This window comes from Castor canadensis, chromosome 8 (assembly GCF_047511655.1).
Source record: "Castor canadensis chromosome 8, mCasCan1.hap1v2, whole genome shotgun sequence".
NCBI classification, from domain to species: Eukaryota; Metazoa; Chordata; class Mammalia; order Rodentia; family Castoridae; genus Castor; species Castor canadensis.
The window spans coordinates 147,500,759-147,518,092 of NC_133393.1; the positions used below are offsets into that span (position 1 = coordinate 147,500,759).

The window sequence follows — 17,334 nt, forward strand, 5'->3', positions numbered from 1 at the left end:
TTTTATACCAAGGTCAGCCACACCGGCCCAGGCCCTTCTAAACCTGCCTGGGGTTTGCTTTCTCCACACAAGGCCTTGGGGAACCACCCAGCCCACAGGGTGGGCAGGAGTGCCCCCCACCCAACATGAGACCCCTGCAGACAGAGGGTGGAGGGAGGGAGAGCGGAGCTCCTGGCTGCTTGGGAGCAATGGCACTGCTACTGCCAACGCAGCCAAAGTGCAGAATGGAACCAGGGCAGCCTGGCCAGGAAGGAAGGAGCTACTGCTCCATTTTCTGATTTTATTTAAAGCTGTCATGATACACGGGAAGCTGAGAGGCAGTTCCATCCTTGTCTCCTGACTGTCAGCCCACAGCAGCTGGGGTGGCCTTGCCTGGGCTTCATGGGCTGATGCCCTGGAGCCCTTACACCAAGGCATGGAACCCATCCACCTTCTCCTGGTACAGGTGATAGAACTGCTTGGCCAGACAGTAGAAGGGGGCTTCGTAGTTGTCCATCTCCTTCTGGAAGACAGTGAAAGGGGGCTGGTTATGTCTACAATCACTGGAGGCTCAAGGGAGCCTCCCCTCAGGGGCTGCCCATACCCCACCTCCAATCATTTTCTCACACTTGGGTACCTACTAGCATGGTGCCAATATTGTAAGATGGAAACTGGGACATGGAGCTTAAGGGAACCTGCAGAAAGCCACACACCACAAAAATGGCAACATTGGGTCTGGGGCCTGGTCTGTTTCTGCCTCTATGGCTGTGTGTGTGGCAGAATTTAAAATGAGACCCCTTCTTGGCTTAGATTCAACAGAGATCCCAAAGGCCAAAGCAAAACAGCAGAGCTCCAAGGTGCAGGGAAGAGCTGTCAGATCTGGCCCACCCTGCCTCCAGGGTCAAAGTGTAGTGGGGTGGTGGAGATGTCTTGGGGAACATGGTCAGGGCAGTGGCATTGGTGTGTGTGTGTGTGTGTGTGTGTGTGTGTGTGTGTGTGTAATCTTCCCTGACCTCCAGCCAGTGGGGGAGTTGCCAAAAGCCCAGGCCCAGGAAACCAAGCTGGACCTAGGCTTGGAGGCAGTGAGGTGCAACAGGGGTTGGCCGTCCTGAAGGCCCAGCCTGAGAACGCTGCTAGCCAGCAGCTACACTGCCTCCTCCTGCCACACGACCAGGCTGCAGCATGGGCAGGCTTCTAGGACCAGCAAGTGGGACCCTGCCTGCAGCCATCTTAAATGGACTGTGCTGGGGCCATGGGGAGGGGCTGGGTCATGTCCCATCAAGAATGCACAGTTCCACTGATGGGGGTGGGCAGGACATCTTTGAAGCCCCACAGAATGACCTGGTGGGCACAGAGCAGGCCACAGTGGATCCTGACAACCACAAGCGCTGGAATCACAAATGCTCTCACGACAGGCCCTCTGGGGAGCTATGGGTAGGGCAAACACATGGTATCCTCCCAATACCGTGGCTGCTGTTCCCTCACTCTGGGCACCTGTGTGGTTTTTGTTCCTTCTTTCCTTTTTTTTTTTTTAATTTGAGACATGTGACCCAGGCTGGCCTTGAACTCATGATCCTCCTGCCTCAGTCTCCCAAGTGCTGGGATTACAGCTGTGTACCACCATGCCCGGCCACCTGTGCCAATTTTGAAGAAGTTGGCAGAAGAACCCACCATGGCCCAGACAGCAGTTGGAGCTATGACTGCCGAGAACCTGTCTGCAATGCTGCTCAGCAGCTGGCAAGGCACAGCCTTGAGAAGAGGCTGTGAAGTGGCCCCAGCAAAATGGGAGCATGCTTAGAGTGAGGATGTCACAGAAGCGCCATGCGTGGTGACTGCATTTTACAGATGAGTAGGCTGGGGCTCAGCAGGTGCAGCAGCCCAGCTGGCTGGTGCCAAGCCCAGCCTGCATCCAGATCCCCAATCTGAGAAGCCTTTCCATGACACAGCCGGTAAGCAACAAGTGCAATGCAGACCGGGTCCTCGGAAAAAGCCACCTGGCCTTCCAGCCAGGGAAACCCAAGCAAGGGAAATGGTCAGCAAGAGGAAACAGGTGGCAATGCTGAGTGTGCCGGGAAGGGGCAGGCAGTTTGTAGCCAAGCTGAACACCTGTACTAAGTCCACAACTGCCAAGACCCGAAAGCTGTCACCTCCAGATGTACAGAAGAGGAAGAAGTCAGTTCCCACACAGGAACGAGTCCCAGGCAGCATCAATGTCAATCAGCAAAATGTTCCATCTATTCAAAGTAGTTCACCACTGAATGGAGAGAGAAAGAAGCCTGCACAGCGGTGCACCAGGATTTCTAAATGAATTCGAGAGCTCTCCAAAGCACGGTCTTGGGAGAACCCAGCATAACAAGAGTTCAATGCCAGCGCCTCAACAGACCCCCTGGAGTGCTCCTGAAATAGATGGAAATTGAGTGGTTCTCCCAATACAACGAGAGAGGCTGCAGTGACAGCAGTCCTGTCTAGTGACAGGCATGGTCATAATGTCGCTTACATAGTTTGGACACTGATAGAGCAAAGGATCTGTAGAGTAGGTTCAAACTAGTCCTCAGTCTGGCTTAGAATTGTCCCCGAGTCCCAAAGCAGGCTCTGAAGGAGGTCGGCATGAGTATCCCTTCTAGAAGGCCTGAGCTTTCCAGCTAGATGGGCCTGAGTCCTGGTTCTGGTTCTGTTTCTCACTGGCTGTGCAATCAGGGAAAGCCACACAGCCTTTGGAGTGGCTGCTTTGCTGGGCTGCTAGAAAGCTCAAATAGATAATGTGTAGCTGGCTGTGGTGGTACACACCTGTAATCCCAGCTACATGGGAGGCAGACATAGGATTGTGGTCTGAAGCCTGTCCAGGCAAAAGCACGAGACCTCATTGATAAACAAATGAAAGCAAAAAGAGCTGGGGACATGGCTCAAGTGGTAGAGCACCTGCCTAGTAAGCATCAGATGTTGAGTTGAAACCCCAGCACCATTTCCAAAAAACAAAAAAGATAAAGTATGCAAAATGCCTAACACATAGGCCCCCAACAAATGTCAGCTTCCTCCTCCTTGCTGCCTGGAAGGGCAGTTATCCCTATGGTTCAACCCTCAGTGTGTTCATATTTAAGACTGTCTTACAATGACCAACAATAGGGTTTGTTTTGTTTTCAAAAAATTTTAACTTCTGTTTAAAGCAATCCTTCTGAATATGTTTTTGGTCTGAAAATGTCTAACACCAAGGGGTGTAAGAAAGTCAGAGAACCATGTAAGTCTCTTCTCTGGGCAGCTGATAACTGCTGCATTTAGGAAGAAGCGAGGAGACGGGCTTGGCGTCGAGACTTGGCTGTGTCTCAAACAGCATTTGGTTATATTTCCTTTTTAATTACAGCTTTCTTAGCCGAGCTGCCAGTAGAGCTGCTGTTAGCGTCAGCTCAGGGGGGACTAGTTAACTGGCGCAGTTAAAACCGACTGCTTACCGAGGCCTCCTCAAGCATAACTCATGTCGCCCGTTCCAACACCTGAGCAGAGTCAAAGCATGCAGCCGCACCTGACAGCCTTGGGTGACTCATGCTAGGGCAGGCCCTAAGTTTTGAGTTCTGGGAAATACGGGATATTATGGTGAGGGGACAGTTTCACAAGTGTGCATGGAGGAGGCGGCCCAGGGAGCTACAGGTGCTGTGGGTGCCCGCTCAAAAGTGCACTGCACAGAGGGCACACCTCCCCAGGGCAAGCTCTCTAATCTGAACTTCATTAATTTAGCACTCGTGATAATTGGGCCAGAGGCAAGGGTGGAATTTATCTCTGTGTGAGCCATGGATGCAAGGGTTAGTAAGTGGTAACAGTAAAAACAAGATGCCCAGGGAACATCTATACTTTATAAAAAGCTAACATTTATTTAGTGCTTCTATGAGCTAGACTTTGTGCTAAGTGTTGTATACTCACCTTCTTACTTCGTTCTCATGTTTAATAGTCAACAAGGGGCAGATTCTATGAGCCCATTTTATAGGTGAGGAGGCTGAGGCACCATGGATAAATGGCACAGCCAGGGTCCCACAGCTAGTTTGGCTTCTCGCCATCGGAGGGCAGAGGGCCTGCACTGGCCCTCTGCACATTCCTAGTGGAAGTGTGCCACTCAGGGGCATTTAAGAGGTTCATATCCACACAGTGACTGGCTTGTTTCGTACCTGTGACCATGGCACAAGCTGCAGCTGAAGGAGGCTGAGTAGAAGATACTTAGGATTATGTGCTAGCCTGCTGACTCTGGAAGGGCCAGCAAGTCAGATCTTGAGGCCCCAAAGTGACAGCACAGTTACAATCATGGCAGCAGCAGGCCTGGTGGAGCTCCCTGGCTAGGGCCATGACTGGCTCTGACACAGATTTTCTGAGCCTTCCCTGTTCTCACAGGGAAGGCTTATAACCGGTCATCCTCTTGGTGTAACCAGAATTACGTGCCAGCCCCTGGGCGCAGGGAGGCTGCAACTTGAGATTCCCCCAGATGTAGGAAGGGGTTCTACAATACTGGGCAGCTTGGATCAGGATGCATGTGCTCAAAGGATGCTGGCAACAGGTCACCTAGTCTCCCTTTAAGAGGGCTCCTGCTGGACACTTTATGACCTGGAGTCATCCTGGAGCTGTGGCAAGGAGGACACAAGAAGGAAATGAGAAGCCATGGACCTGAGGTCTCAGCCAACCCTTTCCTGGGTCATTGGCAATCCTTTCCATGGGGCGAGGTACAGTTTCACAGTGTGAATGGAGGAAGAGGGATTAGGGAGCTGTGCATGCTCTGGGTACACAGCTCACTGCCTGCTCACAGATGGCAAGCCTCTTGACCAGGTCACTTTACCTCCTCAAGCTGAACTGGGAATCGGGGAGCCAATTCCTTCTTCATAGGACTGACTGGGGATCCAAGAAATCATGGACCAACACTATCTCACCTATAACATATCCTACAAACATCCAGGACCAGAGAAACTGAGGGTCACCCACTTCTAACTGAGATGGTGCTGTCCCCAGGGTGGGCTGGAATGTAAACACCAGCTCCAAACAGACTGTGCATATGGCTGCAGAAAAGCTGGACGCGGTTGAGGTCGTGAGAGCCCTTCCAGCAGAGGCCCACTGCTGGCTGGCCGGCGCGGCAAGCTGAAGTACTCACCACGGATATTTCAAAGCACTCCAGGCCCTGGCCCACTGCCCACGCCTGGGCCTGCTCCGAATCCACAGCTCGTCTGCCAGCCAGGTCCTTCTTATTTCCCACTAAAACACCTACTCAACAGAAACAACCACAATGTCACATTGATGGTGGCAGGCAGGGAGGGCAGCGGAGAGAGAAAGGAGTTGGCTCGCTGCTTCTGAGCAGCATTGTATGAGATGAGGAACTGACTCAGAGTGGTGAGCACCAGCACTGAAAGCCAGGGTTTCTCGGGCTGGTCCCAAGGCCATAGAGGGCAGGCGGGCTTTGCTTTCAGTGGATAGCCTTTTCTCTGGGCCTCACATGTATCTGTGTCCCTTGTCTCCTTAAAGCTGCAAGGCGAGGGCCAAATTTATGTGAGCATTTGTGATAATTCCTAGCACATGGAGCAAGCTTTGAAAAGGTCATTAGCGCTAATCTCAGGACCAGACGCAGAGTCAGGGACTCGGAGGTAATTTAGCTCTGCTCTCAGCTGCATCGGCTGAAGTTAATTTCTAAGTCCATCTCTGGAGATCGCTTTCCCTGGTCTCTAATGAGCAGAATTTGTTGATTTCACATAGGGATGAAAAATAAACTGATTTAAAGCATTCAGAAGTGACAACAGGACCTGAATGCAACTTGTGCCCCACACACAGGAGAAAATGAAGAATTCTTCCCTGGGGTTAGCTTTCTGGAAATTCTAATTCCTGGTCTCACCACTCCTCTGCCAGGTGTGTGGCATCATTCCCACTGTACAGACATGGAGAGGGCTGGTAACTCGCTGAGGATTGTGTGGTCACTAAGAGGCATTGCCCGGGTTGTCAAAGACTCAGTGCTCTGTTTGAACCACAGCAACCTCTGCAATGACTTTGCACTCTTGAGCTGAGGTCAGAGGTGCTGCTAGAAGACACAGGTGTGTGAGCTCCTACCTGGGAGGGTGGTGCCTGGAGCCTGGGACCGAGCCTTCTCCAGCCACTTGCTGCAGTTGGTGAAAGACTGTTCATTGGTCACATCGTAGACGAGACACAAGATGTTGGGACTCTCCCACTGCATAGAGGAGCATGTCAGGAATGTGAAAGGGACCCCTAGGCTGGGGGAAATCTGGCTTTCGAGTAAGGGATGAAAGGAAAGAGGGTGTGAAAAACCCAAATGGGGTGTTAGCCAGAAAACTGGGTCTTAACACAGAAGTTCATCACAGGAACGATGGTGGCCAGGATCAGTGGCAGGCCGGGTGGGGAGAAGGGAGCTCTCCTCCCAGCCAGCACTTGGCTGCAGCTTTCTGAGCATCACTGAAATGTCTTGGCATTGCAGGGTCTCTCTGGGTAGTCCCACTGTGTAGTGGAACAAAGTGGGCTCAGAGAGGGCAGCCGTGTGCTCAGACTGGCAGGTCCAGGCTGGACCAAGACTGTTCTCTTGCTCTCACTGGCCCCCAGTTTCACTAACTCATTCTTCCATAATTGTTTAGCCAGTCCTCTGCCAGGCGAGCTGCAGTGCTTCCACTCTGCAGGCCTGAGGAAATTCCCTTTCTTGCACCCACCAGTCCCTGGATGCAGGTCTGCCTGAATCTTCCTCATAAGGGCCACTTTGCAAAACCACAGCCACTTTCGACTTTTCCTGCAGTATCGCATCAGCCCCAGTGCATTCCTCACCAACAACTGGACAGGGCTCCATGGGCCAAGGAAGAGCCAGGGCTACTCTGTTGACTATCAATTTCAGGGGCTGCTCAGAGTCCCGGGACACTCTGCTGTCTGCCACTGACAGGGATGTGGGATGGCCCTGCACAGGCTGTGGGAATCCTTCTAAGCACCCATCCTGCACGATTACAGCTTGGTTCTGCCTGGGGTGTTAGTGACCCCCCAGTTGTTCCTGGAAGGCCAGACCAAGACTGGCTCTGGAGGGATCATTCTGCACTAGCTAAGGCTATGCTGGTTCCCAGAGGTGTCCAGGGTAGGAGAAGCTGGGCAGGGTCAATGATGCCTCATGCCTGTCTTCCTCCCCTGCTTTCACTGGAACCACACGGACCTTCCCTAGGGTGGCTTCAATTCAGGAAGCTTTCCTTTGTCCAGGCTTCAGGGAGAGGACCTTGATAGGCCTGTGATCCAGCTGAAGCCAGAGCTAGTGAGCCAGCAGTCAGGGCTGGCTGGAGGGAGGCTTGAGTTCAGGGGACGCATGGGGCCTGACTTGCCTGTGCACACCTCCTGGCCATGGGCAGTGCCAGGCTGCCTGCAGGTGCTTGGCACTGCAAATGCACAGGTAAGGAAACATTTGCACTATATGGCTGCTCTTGGAAAGACAGGAGGGCTCTGGAGAACCCCAGCCTTCTAGCGAGCTCCTTGGCCCAGGCTAAGGAGACACGCGTGGTGGAATGTTTGTGAGCTGGATCCTCAGGGGACTGCCAAATGGAAGTGAACAAGGGCACAGTGAGCCCTGGGCAGCACCAGGGGTACATGCTCCAAAGCCCAGCAGAACAATCATCCCTGAGGAGGGGGCCAGAAAAGGAAGGAGAGCCTCATTTCCTGGCGCTGGGTCACTCTCTAGAGGGGATGGGGACATGGGGCAATGTCCCGGAAGGACGAGAAGCGTCCTGAAAGAACACCTTCAGGAGGTGTTGCTCAACAGGAGGGGCTTGGAGAGATAGCTGCGAGGACCACCACACGGCTCCAGTGCATTTGGAGCATGGCCAACTGAGAGCTACGGGGTGGCCAGCACAGGCACTACCCACACCTACTTGCCAAGTGGCCACAAGCCCCAGCTGGAGCAATGTTCCTTGAAGGATTTGCTGTGGCAGCTTCTCCCGACGGCCCCACTGCAGTCACATTCCAGTGTGAGCACATAAGGGGCACGGTTGGGGGCACATAAGGAGGTGGTGGTCGCGGTGGTTAGGAAAGAGCACAGTACTTGCCAATTTGTCCAGCATTTCAGAGAACAGCTCCTTGCCGGCGGAGTCAAAAATGAAGAGTTCCTGGAATCAGAAAAGCACGTCCCAGCAAAGTGTGCACGTGGGAAAGCCACTGGCCACAAGGCACTGCCATCTCTCCCAGCTCACTGTGGATTTGACTTCGTGGAGAAATGCACGCACCTGTGTGCCAGTGTGTTTTCATACCTGCTCTACGTTCCCCCAGGCACAAGAGAGTCGATGAGGAGAAGCCATTCCCCATGAGGCAGACCTTGGCTCCCACCCCACCTGCACAACCCGTGTGGCAGGTGGCTCACCTCTCCTAACCCTGAGTGCAAAAGTCCCAGGAACAGGCTGACCCTCACCTGGCAGAACAGAGTGCTAAACAGGCTGACAAGAGCTCTGGTTTCCAAGAGGTCACTCTGCACTTTGTTAGCCAAATTGATTTTCAAATCTTAACAGTTCTTCTGAAAGGAAGTCACTGAGGGGGCCTGGGGAAGGCATGTAAGTAGGACAGAGTCTGTCATTGTTCTGGGATGGCTAAGGTGTGATTCAGAGCAGGACGGGGGTCACCAGATGACCCTTTCCACCAATCCTAGTCTTCCCCAGCCCTCCCAATTGCTGCACCTGGAGCCCCTGACAGCTCCAACTGCTGCATCTAGAGCTCCTGACAGCTCCTCCAACCCCCTCCTGACATGGACACCACCAGACTGGCTTCTGACCCCAGCACCACTTCTACATTAGTCTTTCTCACCTACTTTATTTTTCTCTTTTGCGCTCATGGACCTCTGTGAGAGCTACACCCACTTGCCAGGAAAGGTGAGCATCGTGAAGTTGAACTTCAAGAGTCATGGGATTCCCATGGAGGGACCCTGCTACTGGACGGCCAGTTCTCTCAGCAAGAACCATTTCCCAGTCCTTTCCTCCCCTCCACAGTGCCTCCCCTGAATGCTCCCTGTGTCCCTGATGCTCAGATGAATGTAAGCCCAGGCTTCACACTACATTCTCACTAGGGAAGAGACCCGGGGTCCAGGGAGCAACCCAGTCTTACCACACTGTCGCCTGTGTCAGGAACTGGCACTGTCTTCACCACCAAATCCACTCCTGTTGTCTGCAGAGAGCACAGACAGTGCAGGCATCAGAGGCCCCACAGTGGAGCAGTACAGGAGGGCGTGATGAGAGCGTGGCTCCCTGGAGGGACACCCTTGCCTCCAGTGTTTGTGCTCTGATGAAAAGGCCCCTGAATGTAGAATTCAGAGGGCCTTCCAGTCTCCCTACCTCCCAACCACACATAAGCTGTTGCTCTTGGTATCTGTGTGGTGCACTGGGCAGTCCACCCCACAGCTCATGGAAAATCCATCTCCCTGTGGCCACTGGTGTGGCCTCTCAGGGCATGTTCCAGGAATTTTGCAAAGCCCCTCCCTCAGGGTGAATTGTCACTTCATGTAAGTCACGGCTGGGACTGGACCCCCTATTCCAGCTCACCAGGGTATAGTTCTTCTGGAAATGGGCCCCATCACTGCGGAAGATCTGCGCCAGAGCTGTCTTGCCCACCGTTGGATCTCCTGAGGTCAGGGCAGAAGAAACACATCACCTAGTGAGAGCCACCTCTCACTTGTCTAGAACTGAAAATTTCAATGAGTTTTCAAAGCAATTGTCCTTGGCTCTCAGGGGAACCAGGGAGGTCACAGGCAGGGTAATGGGTCTGTGAAACACATCTTCAAAGCTCACTGTGGCCAGAGCATATCTCTATGTATATAACTCTTCCATCCAAAAGAATGACCAGGAGGTAACAGAGGTTAAGGAGGGCCCTGGAGCCCGGGCCACAGAGTGACAGTCTTCCAGTGAGGCCTGCCCCATGGGGAAGCCCGTCACTTTCAAACTTGAATCTACTCAGTCTCACCAGGAAAGAGGAGTGAGTGGGCTGACTTGTGGCCTCACCTTGTAGAACCAACCTGCATTTAGAGCTGCTACCTGTAACTGTCTGCACTTACAGGAAACAAGAAGTCAGGTGCAGCCTTTCCAAGAATCCATTTCCAAGTGACATCTTCTGTGCCCACTTCAGCATGCTCCGTGGTGACCAATGAGAGCTCACTGTACTTTCTGTTTGCAACACCTGCTAGGTTTACTGGCTCGCCTTACCTTTAGTCAGCAGCCCCAGAATGGGCACTTCAAAATTAAAGGTCCACATCCACATTCAGTCCAAATCTGAGCCTTTCACAAGACTGTGGGAGCAACTGAATTCTGGAGCTCTTCCCTGTCTGTCTGATCACCCTCCGCCCTCCCCGCCTTTCCTTGGTGGCCCTGCTTGGCCTCCTCCGATGCTCCTCCTCAGGCGCTTTTCTTTGTAGCATTTTTTCCACCTTGAGTCTAACACAGATTCTCACCCTAGCATCTCCCTCACAGGACACCTGTTTTCTGCTCTCACCCTCTTGATCCTTAGCAAATCCCCAGTGCACCAGCCTTTGCGCCTTGCAGCACTCAGAACAATCTCGGCACCTTCACTCCCCAATTTTACACTCACGTTCCTGCTTTTCTTTGCTTTACTTCTCAACAGTCTGCCACTCTGTTCACTTTTTGGTTTTGCCTTTTCCTACCTATAATTTCCTGTTGTGAGATGATTATTTGACTCCGGGTGGCATTTCACTGTACATGAATTCCTCCAGGTTTCAGTGAGCTATTCAGGACTTGTTGCCACTTCTTAGAAGGGAACCAACGTGTGCCCCTGTCATGAGCTCATTCATGAACCCGTTCATTCTTTCCCATGAGACGCTCCCCTTTCCCTGCCAAAGTGAGCACACTAACCTCATTTGGTGGATGAAGAGACTGAGGATCAGAGGAGCTGGGTAACTGGCCTGGGAGTCCAACACCATGCTCTCTCCACCAGGCCGGCTCCCCTCCTGCGCTCAGGCCCATTCATTTCCTCCAGGCCCTGATCACTGTAGCCTTGCAGGGCCTCTGGACCCCACCTAGCACCTTCCTCCTCAGCACCTTGACTTCACCCACCTTCCCAGTCAATTCTGCTCCTGAATCCAGTCAGAAATTGGCTCTTTCTGGTTGTGAAATCCCCCAGATCAATTCTGGCTAATTTCACAAATCTTTCTCCTGACTGTCAGTCACCAACACTTGCGGAAAACCTCCTGTGTGGGCTGCAGGGAGGGACCCGAGCACAGGGAGGTAAGAAACTGATAAGCACACTTGCAGAGTAACAAGATGACAAGTGCAAGTCCAAACAGCACAAGCTGAGAACTGAAGCATCTGAGGAGCAGCGAGGAAAGAAATGAGTGAGTAGGCTCAGCAGTGTGGAAGGTGGCCTGGGCAGACAGAACCGTGTGCAGAGGCACGATGGGAGGCTGCCCATGGCCGCAGAGCCGCCAAATTCAATGGGTGCTTCTTGGTTCTTACCCCTGTCTCTGAAGGGCCAGACCCGTCCAGCCAAGGCAGGCCCTGGTGCCTTGCACTGGCCTGGTTCTCCCACCCCTCTGTCTGCTCCTCCTCCGCCTCCTGAAAGTGACCCTCCTGTCTGTCCTATTGCTCTGTTACTCTCAATACTTGGCTCTCAGTGCCCAAGAAAGGACCTTTTCCCAGCAAGTGTGGAGGCTTCCAGGGGAACGGTGGGTCACAGCCGGGCCATGTCACACCCTGGTTCTGAACGCTCACTCACCTGGCTCACTCTTTCGCTCATCATGCCCCAGGGCATCCTTGCAGTTCCCAGACACAACAATCACTTCCTCCCCATCCATATCCACTTCCTTCCTCCCATCCATGGCTGCACCTCAAGCCTGCATTCCTGACTTGGCCCTGAGGAGCACATCGCTCACACCAGACCCTCCCTGCTCTCCTCTGCTGCACTGGACTGGGGCTCTGCAAAGGCATTTCTCCTTCTTGCCAGTTTCCTGTTAGCTCTGCCAATGGGAGGCAGGAGCAGGAGTGGGAGTGGGAGACATCTCCCCATGCTTCCCTCAGGGCCACCCCAGGCTTGGCCTTCAGCTCAGCTGCAGCCTTTGTTCCTGTTTCCAGTTCTGTGGCTTGTGCACTCCCAGGTGGGCCCCAGCATGGCAGGCAGCACCCTTCTCAGGGGTCTGTCCTCGGCTCCCAGTGCCCTTCTAGAGCTTCTGGAGGAAGCCCACCCTCCTCCATCCCCAGCTCCAGGGTGATGCTCCCACCTGCAGTCACTCACCTAGCTGCTCCAGCGGCCTACTGTCTCCATGTTTAATTACCACCCTAGCACAATCCTCATCTAGCGTGGCTCCGTGTTCTACCTGGACCCTGACTTAAGTAGTGCTCAGTGCCAGCCGAGGTCTCAAAATGCAGGACCTCCTCGGACCAGTCTGAGCTCCTGCCAGAGGGAACCAGGTCCTTGTGACCTATGGTACCTGGCCATCATTCGCTGGGGACTGAACTCCTGAGGTTCCATACCAGCTTGACTGCACCCATCCTCAGAGGACTGCACTCAGCTCTGTGGGACTTTCTGTTTCTGACAGTCTCATCAATCTATCCCAGTGTCTGTCCATGCTTCCTCTGACTTTCTCAGGAGTAACCCAATTACTAAACTTTCCCTGTTGCAGGCCAGACACAGTGGCTCACACTTGTAATCCCAGCTTCTCAGGAAGCAAAATAGGAGGATCATAGTTCAAGGCCAGCCCAGGTGAAATACTCCATCTCAACCAACGAGCCTGGCACGGTGGCTCATACCTACACCCCTAGATACGTAGGAGGATTGTGGTCCTAGACCAGCCAGAGCAAAAACTCAAGACCTGTCTAAAAATCAAACTAAAAGCCAAACAGCTGGGGGTGTGGCTCAAGTGGTAGAGCACTCACCTAGCAAGTACAGGGCCCTGAGTTCAAACTCCAGCACTGCAAAAAAAAAAAAAATCCCTGTTGCAATGTACGATACATGTTATTGTTTTGCTGTGTGGTGCTAAGGCTTCTCCAGGGCCTCAGGCATGCTAGGCAAGCACTGAGCTTTGCCCTCAGCACATCTTGCTTTCTCAACAAGGCCTTGACTGAAAACACTTCCTTGTTGGCCTGCTGCACTACAGGAAGGAAAAGCCCAGCATCGGCAGAGGAACTTCCCAGAGCAGAGTAGCGCAGAGCACAGCAACTGATTTCCTCTCACTCTCCTCAGCACCCATCGAGGTTCTTCTCTCTACAGTCCACCCTAACCTGCCTTCTAACTCTCTCCCAAGTTTCAGAATGTGAACCAAGTGAGGTCTGTCTGGTTTTGAAATGTTCACGGCTTAGCTAAGCCCCAAAAGACAACAGTGTGGAGGAGTGTGAGGCAGGGGTGGTGGTTTGGTGGGGGGTGGAGGGGCAGTTTCCAAGGACAGGGGAAGACACAAAATGCCTCCATGACCTCGGACCTAGACACCCTATCAGTCAGCTCTGGGAGGTGAATTTTCCTATTTAGGACTATCCCCGAAGGAGGGCAGCTGCTTTCCCTGGGCTGAGTTTTGCCCCTGCCATTCTGACCTTTAAGGTCATTCCTCCCTCCTGTCTTTACCTGGGTGGCTATGCAGATCACTGCTGGAAGCGTGAGATCTGAGTTTAGAATCGTTCTCCAGGGAGGAAGACAATCATCCCCAATGAATGGAAAGACAGTGTGCACCATCCCGAAGGGTGGCCTCAGGAGCCAGGCTGCACCGCTGCCTAACTGTGCCACATTGTATCAGTTACCTCCCGCAGCAGTTGCTACACCTGTTTCACAGACTCGTTATGGGGACTTGAATTAATACGCCAGGTGCCTGGCATGGGGAGCACTGCTTAAGTGTGTTTAAGTAGTAATATGGAGAAATGGCAATGTTGGGCTTCTCTCTCCATCTGAACAGCACAGGTAGCCACTGTGCACTGAGGTCTCCTCTGGAAAAAGAGCACACAGGTGCAAGGCACATGGTGTGGCATTTGAACTTGTTGCACATGGTTGACTTCTTCCTGGATAGGGGGCTGGGCGGGTACATCCTTGTGTTCTGATTGTACCTTGCACAGTGACTCACAAATAGCAGATGCTCAGTAACTGAGGATCAGGTCCTTTGAGGCATAGTTACATGAAAAAAAGCTTGTGGGCCCACAGTGGATGAGGAGAAACCTAAAGCTAGTGGGGGGGGGGGCAGGGCGGATAGAGTGAGATTGGTGATGTTGCTAAGGTGGGCTGGTTCCCTGGGCTGAGGTCTTTTGGTCCTGGAGACTTCCAAGGAGAGATCTCATGAGGACCTGAAAGGAGGACTGGGCTGGAGGTCAGGGGCCACTGACTTGACTGGAACCTGGTGGAACAAGTGCTAAGGATGGTTGGGAAAAGGAGTGAGGCTTGAAGATTGTACAGCTTGGGTTAAGAACAAAGCCCTGGAAATCAGACCACCTGGGTCTGGATCCAGGGTCTGCATTACACAGCTCAGCCACTGCAAGTGGTGTGACCAAGGGCAAGTGTCCTCACTGCTCTGGGTCTCATTTGCCCCATCTGTAAATGAGGATGACCGTAATGCTAACCCCACAGGTATAGTGAGGACTCAGTGAGGTGACCTATTCGAAGGTCTAGCACAGTGCTGGCACACAGCAAGTGCTCAGGAAGGCAGCTCCATGCGGGAGCTGAACTAAAAAGGAAATAAGAGGACAGTCAGAGACAGAAGCCCACTTAAAATCTAACTTTAGGAAAAGAAAATGTTCCTGACTTATCCATGAGGCAACTGAAGCTCAGAGAAACACCATCCAAAATGACAGAGCCAGGAAGAGGAAAAGCCAGAATTATTTTCGTTACACAACACTGCCTCCTCTGGTGCTTGGGAAACCAGAGTCTCTCTGGAGAACCATTAATTTCTTTTGCTCCACTAGGATCTGAGTTATGCCTGTCAGTCATTTTTCTGTGTGACCCTTTTATTTTCAAATTAGACAAGCTATTAAAAATACTGTCATCTACTTTCAGTCCAGAAGAAAGGAACAAAAAGGAATAATTTTTTTCTCTATAGAACTGCTTGCTGCTTCTTTCCTGAGCTGCTCAGCCAAGCCTGGAGAGGTTGCAGGTTTCAACAGTAACCACTGGCTGGCCCTGAGTGTCACCTCTCAGTACATCGGTAAGATCAGGACAACACAGAAGCTACCCCAGTGTGCCATGGGGAGAGGATTAAATGAAATACACGTGCCCAGCGTGTAGTAAGGACTCAGTAAAATACATGTGTTCTGTCTACAATCCAAGCAATCACAATACAAGGGAAACACTACAAATGTAAATGCCACATGCTCATTTATTTACAAGTGTTTTTTTGTTTGCTTTGGTTTGGTTTTGGTTTTTGGTGGTGGCAGGGGGTTGAACTCAGGGCCTTGTGCTTGCTAAGCAGGTACTCTACCACTTGAGCCATTCTGCTGGCCCTTTCTGTATTTAGTTTGCTTTTTAGATAGGGTCTTACCCTTTGCCCAGGTCAGCGTTGGACCCCGATTGTCCTACCTCAGCTTTCTGAATATCTGGGATTATTTCATGTGCCACCGTGACTTATTTGTTGAGATGATGTCTGACTAACCTTTGTCCAGGTGGTCCTTGAACCTTGATCTTCCTATCTTTGTCTACTAAATTGCTGGGATTACAGGCCACCATGTCCGACCCTCATTCGACAAGTTTTTATTGAGTACCTACTATGTTCCAGGCATTGTTCTGGGTGCTTGGCCAACAAAACAGATTCCTACCTTTGGGGAGACTCAATGTGTATGTCCTCCAGAAAATGGGCAGCACAATAACCTTGGGTCTTAAAGGTAACAAACAGGTGCCTCTTAGAACTCCTCACCTCTGCATTACTCTTCCTACCCCTGCTATCAGAGAGGATGGGGTCAGGAAACAAATCTAATAAATAAAGGCTACCAAAGTTACTGATGCCTAACTCTGGGACACAACAAATGATTTGGCTGGAGCACTTCAGGTTTGTTTAAGGCTGGTTGTTAAACGAATCTGCTCCTCCCCAATACAGTCAAACCAGCGAAGGTTTGTAGCTTCTGCCCACAGCACGACGGGGAGTGGGGGAGATGGGCAGGAGCTACAAATGTGCTTGGAAGGTAATTCTTCCCCGCCTAATGGAATTTACTCTATCAGTAACTGCAGCAGCTGGCCCTTGGGAGAGAGACAGAGAGAGAGCAGATAATTTACTTGAACAAAAGCTCCCGATGAATTATGAAGGCTTTGGACTCTGGGGACCACTGTACTGAAGCGCAAGTTTTCAGACTCACCTGCCAGGATGCATTTGGCCGCCAGCTTCACCATGGTAACCAATCACTACCACGAAGCAGAGAGGGGAAGAGCGGCTGCTAGAGGCGTTGGTGGGTGGCCTAAGCGGGGAAGAGGAGGCGGCGGATCCCCAGGGCCTGAGGCCAGTGGGACCGGACTGGATGGGGCCTGGACCTCCCGGGCGGGGCTGGGGGCGGATATCGCGCGCTAAGGTGGGAGGGAGCAGGAGGTATCCAGATGGGGCACGGCTCAAAACCCCAAAAGACAGCCTGGGAAGTGCAGGCGGAGGGACGAGGCCCGCGCTCCGGGCCTAGCCCCTCACCCCCAGCCCGGACTATGGAACTGGGAGAAACAACCCTAAGCCCTTGGTCCAAAGAACCGAGCCAAACGCGTTAGCCAGGCAACCGGGGCCCACTACCCCACCTCTTCCCTCCCGCTGTCCCTCGATTGGCTGCAGCCAAAAACTTCCACCCAGCGAAGGTTCAGGGAGACCTAGGAGGGGAAAGGGGCGAGGCTAACAGCTCTTTCTCGCGAGACAATTCGTAGCAATATCTGCTCTTCAACTTCATCTCGCTTAACAAATGGTCTCAGGTGATGTCAATCACTGATATCTCCCGCCTACTTCCTCCGACGCTTCTTGGGAAAAGTAGCTACAAGATGTCTGATTGGCTAGAGGATGGCTTGGACCATCTTCGGGAGGAATGGGGAGTCGTCGTACCCCCCCGCCCTCCGCGAATGGGTTCTCCCACCAGGGGCGGGTCGGCTCCGGGAAGTGGAAGGAGCCGCAGTGGCTGGAGTGGGTCTTCTTGCGGTCCCAGTTTCCCAGATTCCGCAGAGCGCGGCTCGAAGGTACATCAGAAGGTTCAGTCTTTGCAAAGCATCCCAAAGAGAAATCTCATTTCAAAAGCACAAGCATGTTCTGCTTTTTAAAATCTGAAATGGGGAGGGAGGGTAGAGAGAGGTTGAGTCCACGGGTACTAAGTTATAGATGGGAGCAGAAAGTTATGGTTGCAGTTGCACAGTAGAGGCACGGTAGGTAATGTCACTGTACTGCACATTTCAAATCCGAGAAGAAGAGAATTCGAATGTTTTCACCACAAAGAAATGATAAATAAGATG

General features: G+C 52.4%; 1 protein-coding gene across 1 annotated transcript; it reads right to left on the minus strand.

Moving 5' to 3' along the window:
• Nucleotides 1-245: 245 nt before the first annotated feature.
• Ift27 (intraflagellar transport 27) lies at nucleotides 246-16,698 on the minus strand. The gene is made up of 7 exons (XM_020167680.2): nucleotides 16,218-16,698; nucleotides 9,498-9,577; nucleotides 9,064-9,123; nucleotides 8,019-8,078; nucleotides 6,046-6,163; nucleotides 5,102-5,211; nucleotides 246-502 (listed from the first exon to the last, which is right to left on the minus strand). Exons 1-7 carry the CDS (start codon nucleotides 16,249-16,251, stop codon nucleotides 404-406), a joined length of 561 nt encoding a protein of 186 aa, XP_020023269.1. The 5' UTR covers nucleotides 16,252-16,698; the 3' UTR covers nucleotides 246-403.
• Between the last annotated feature and the right edge of the window lie 636 nt (nucleotides 16,699-17,334).

Coding starts and splice junctions, on each gene's coding strand:
- Ift27 (XM_020167680.2), bottom strand. CDS start 16,251: ATGGTGAAGCTGGCGGCCAAATGCATCCTGGCAG. Junction 8,079..9,063: donor CTGACACAGGCGACAGTGTG/GTAAGACTGGGT, acceptor TTCTGATTCCAG/GAACTCTTCATTTTTGACTC. Junction 503..5,101: donor AGTGCTTTGAAATATCCGTG/GTGAGTACTTCA, acceptor ACTGTCTTCCAG/AAGGAGATGGACAACTACGA.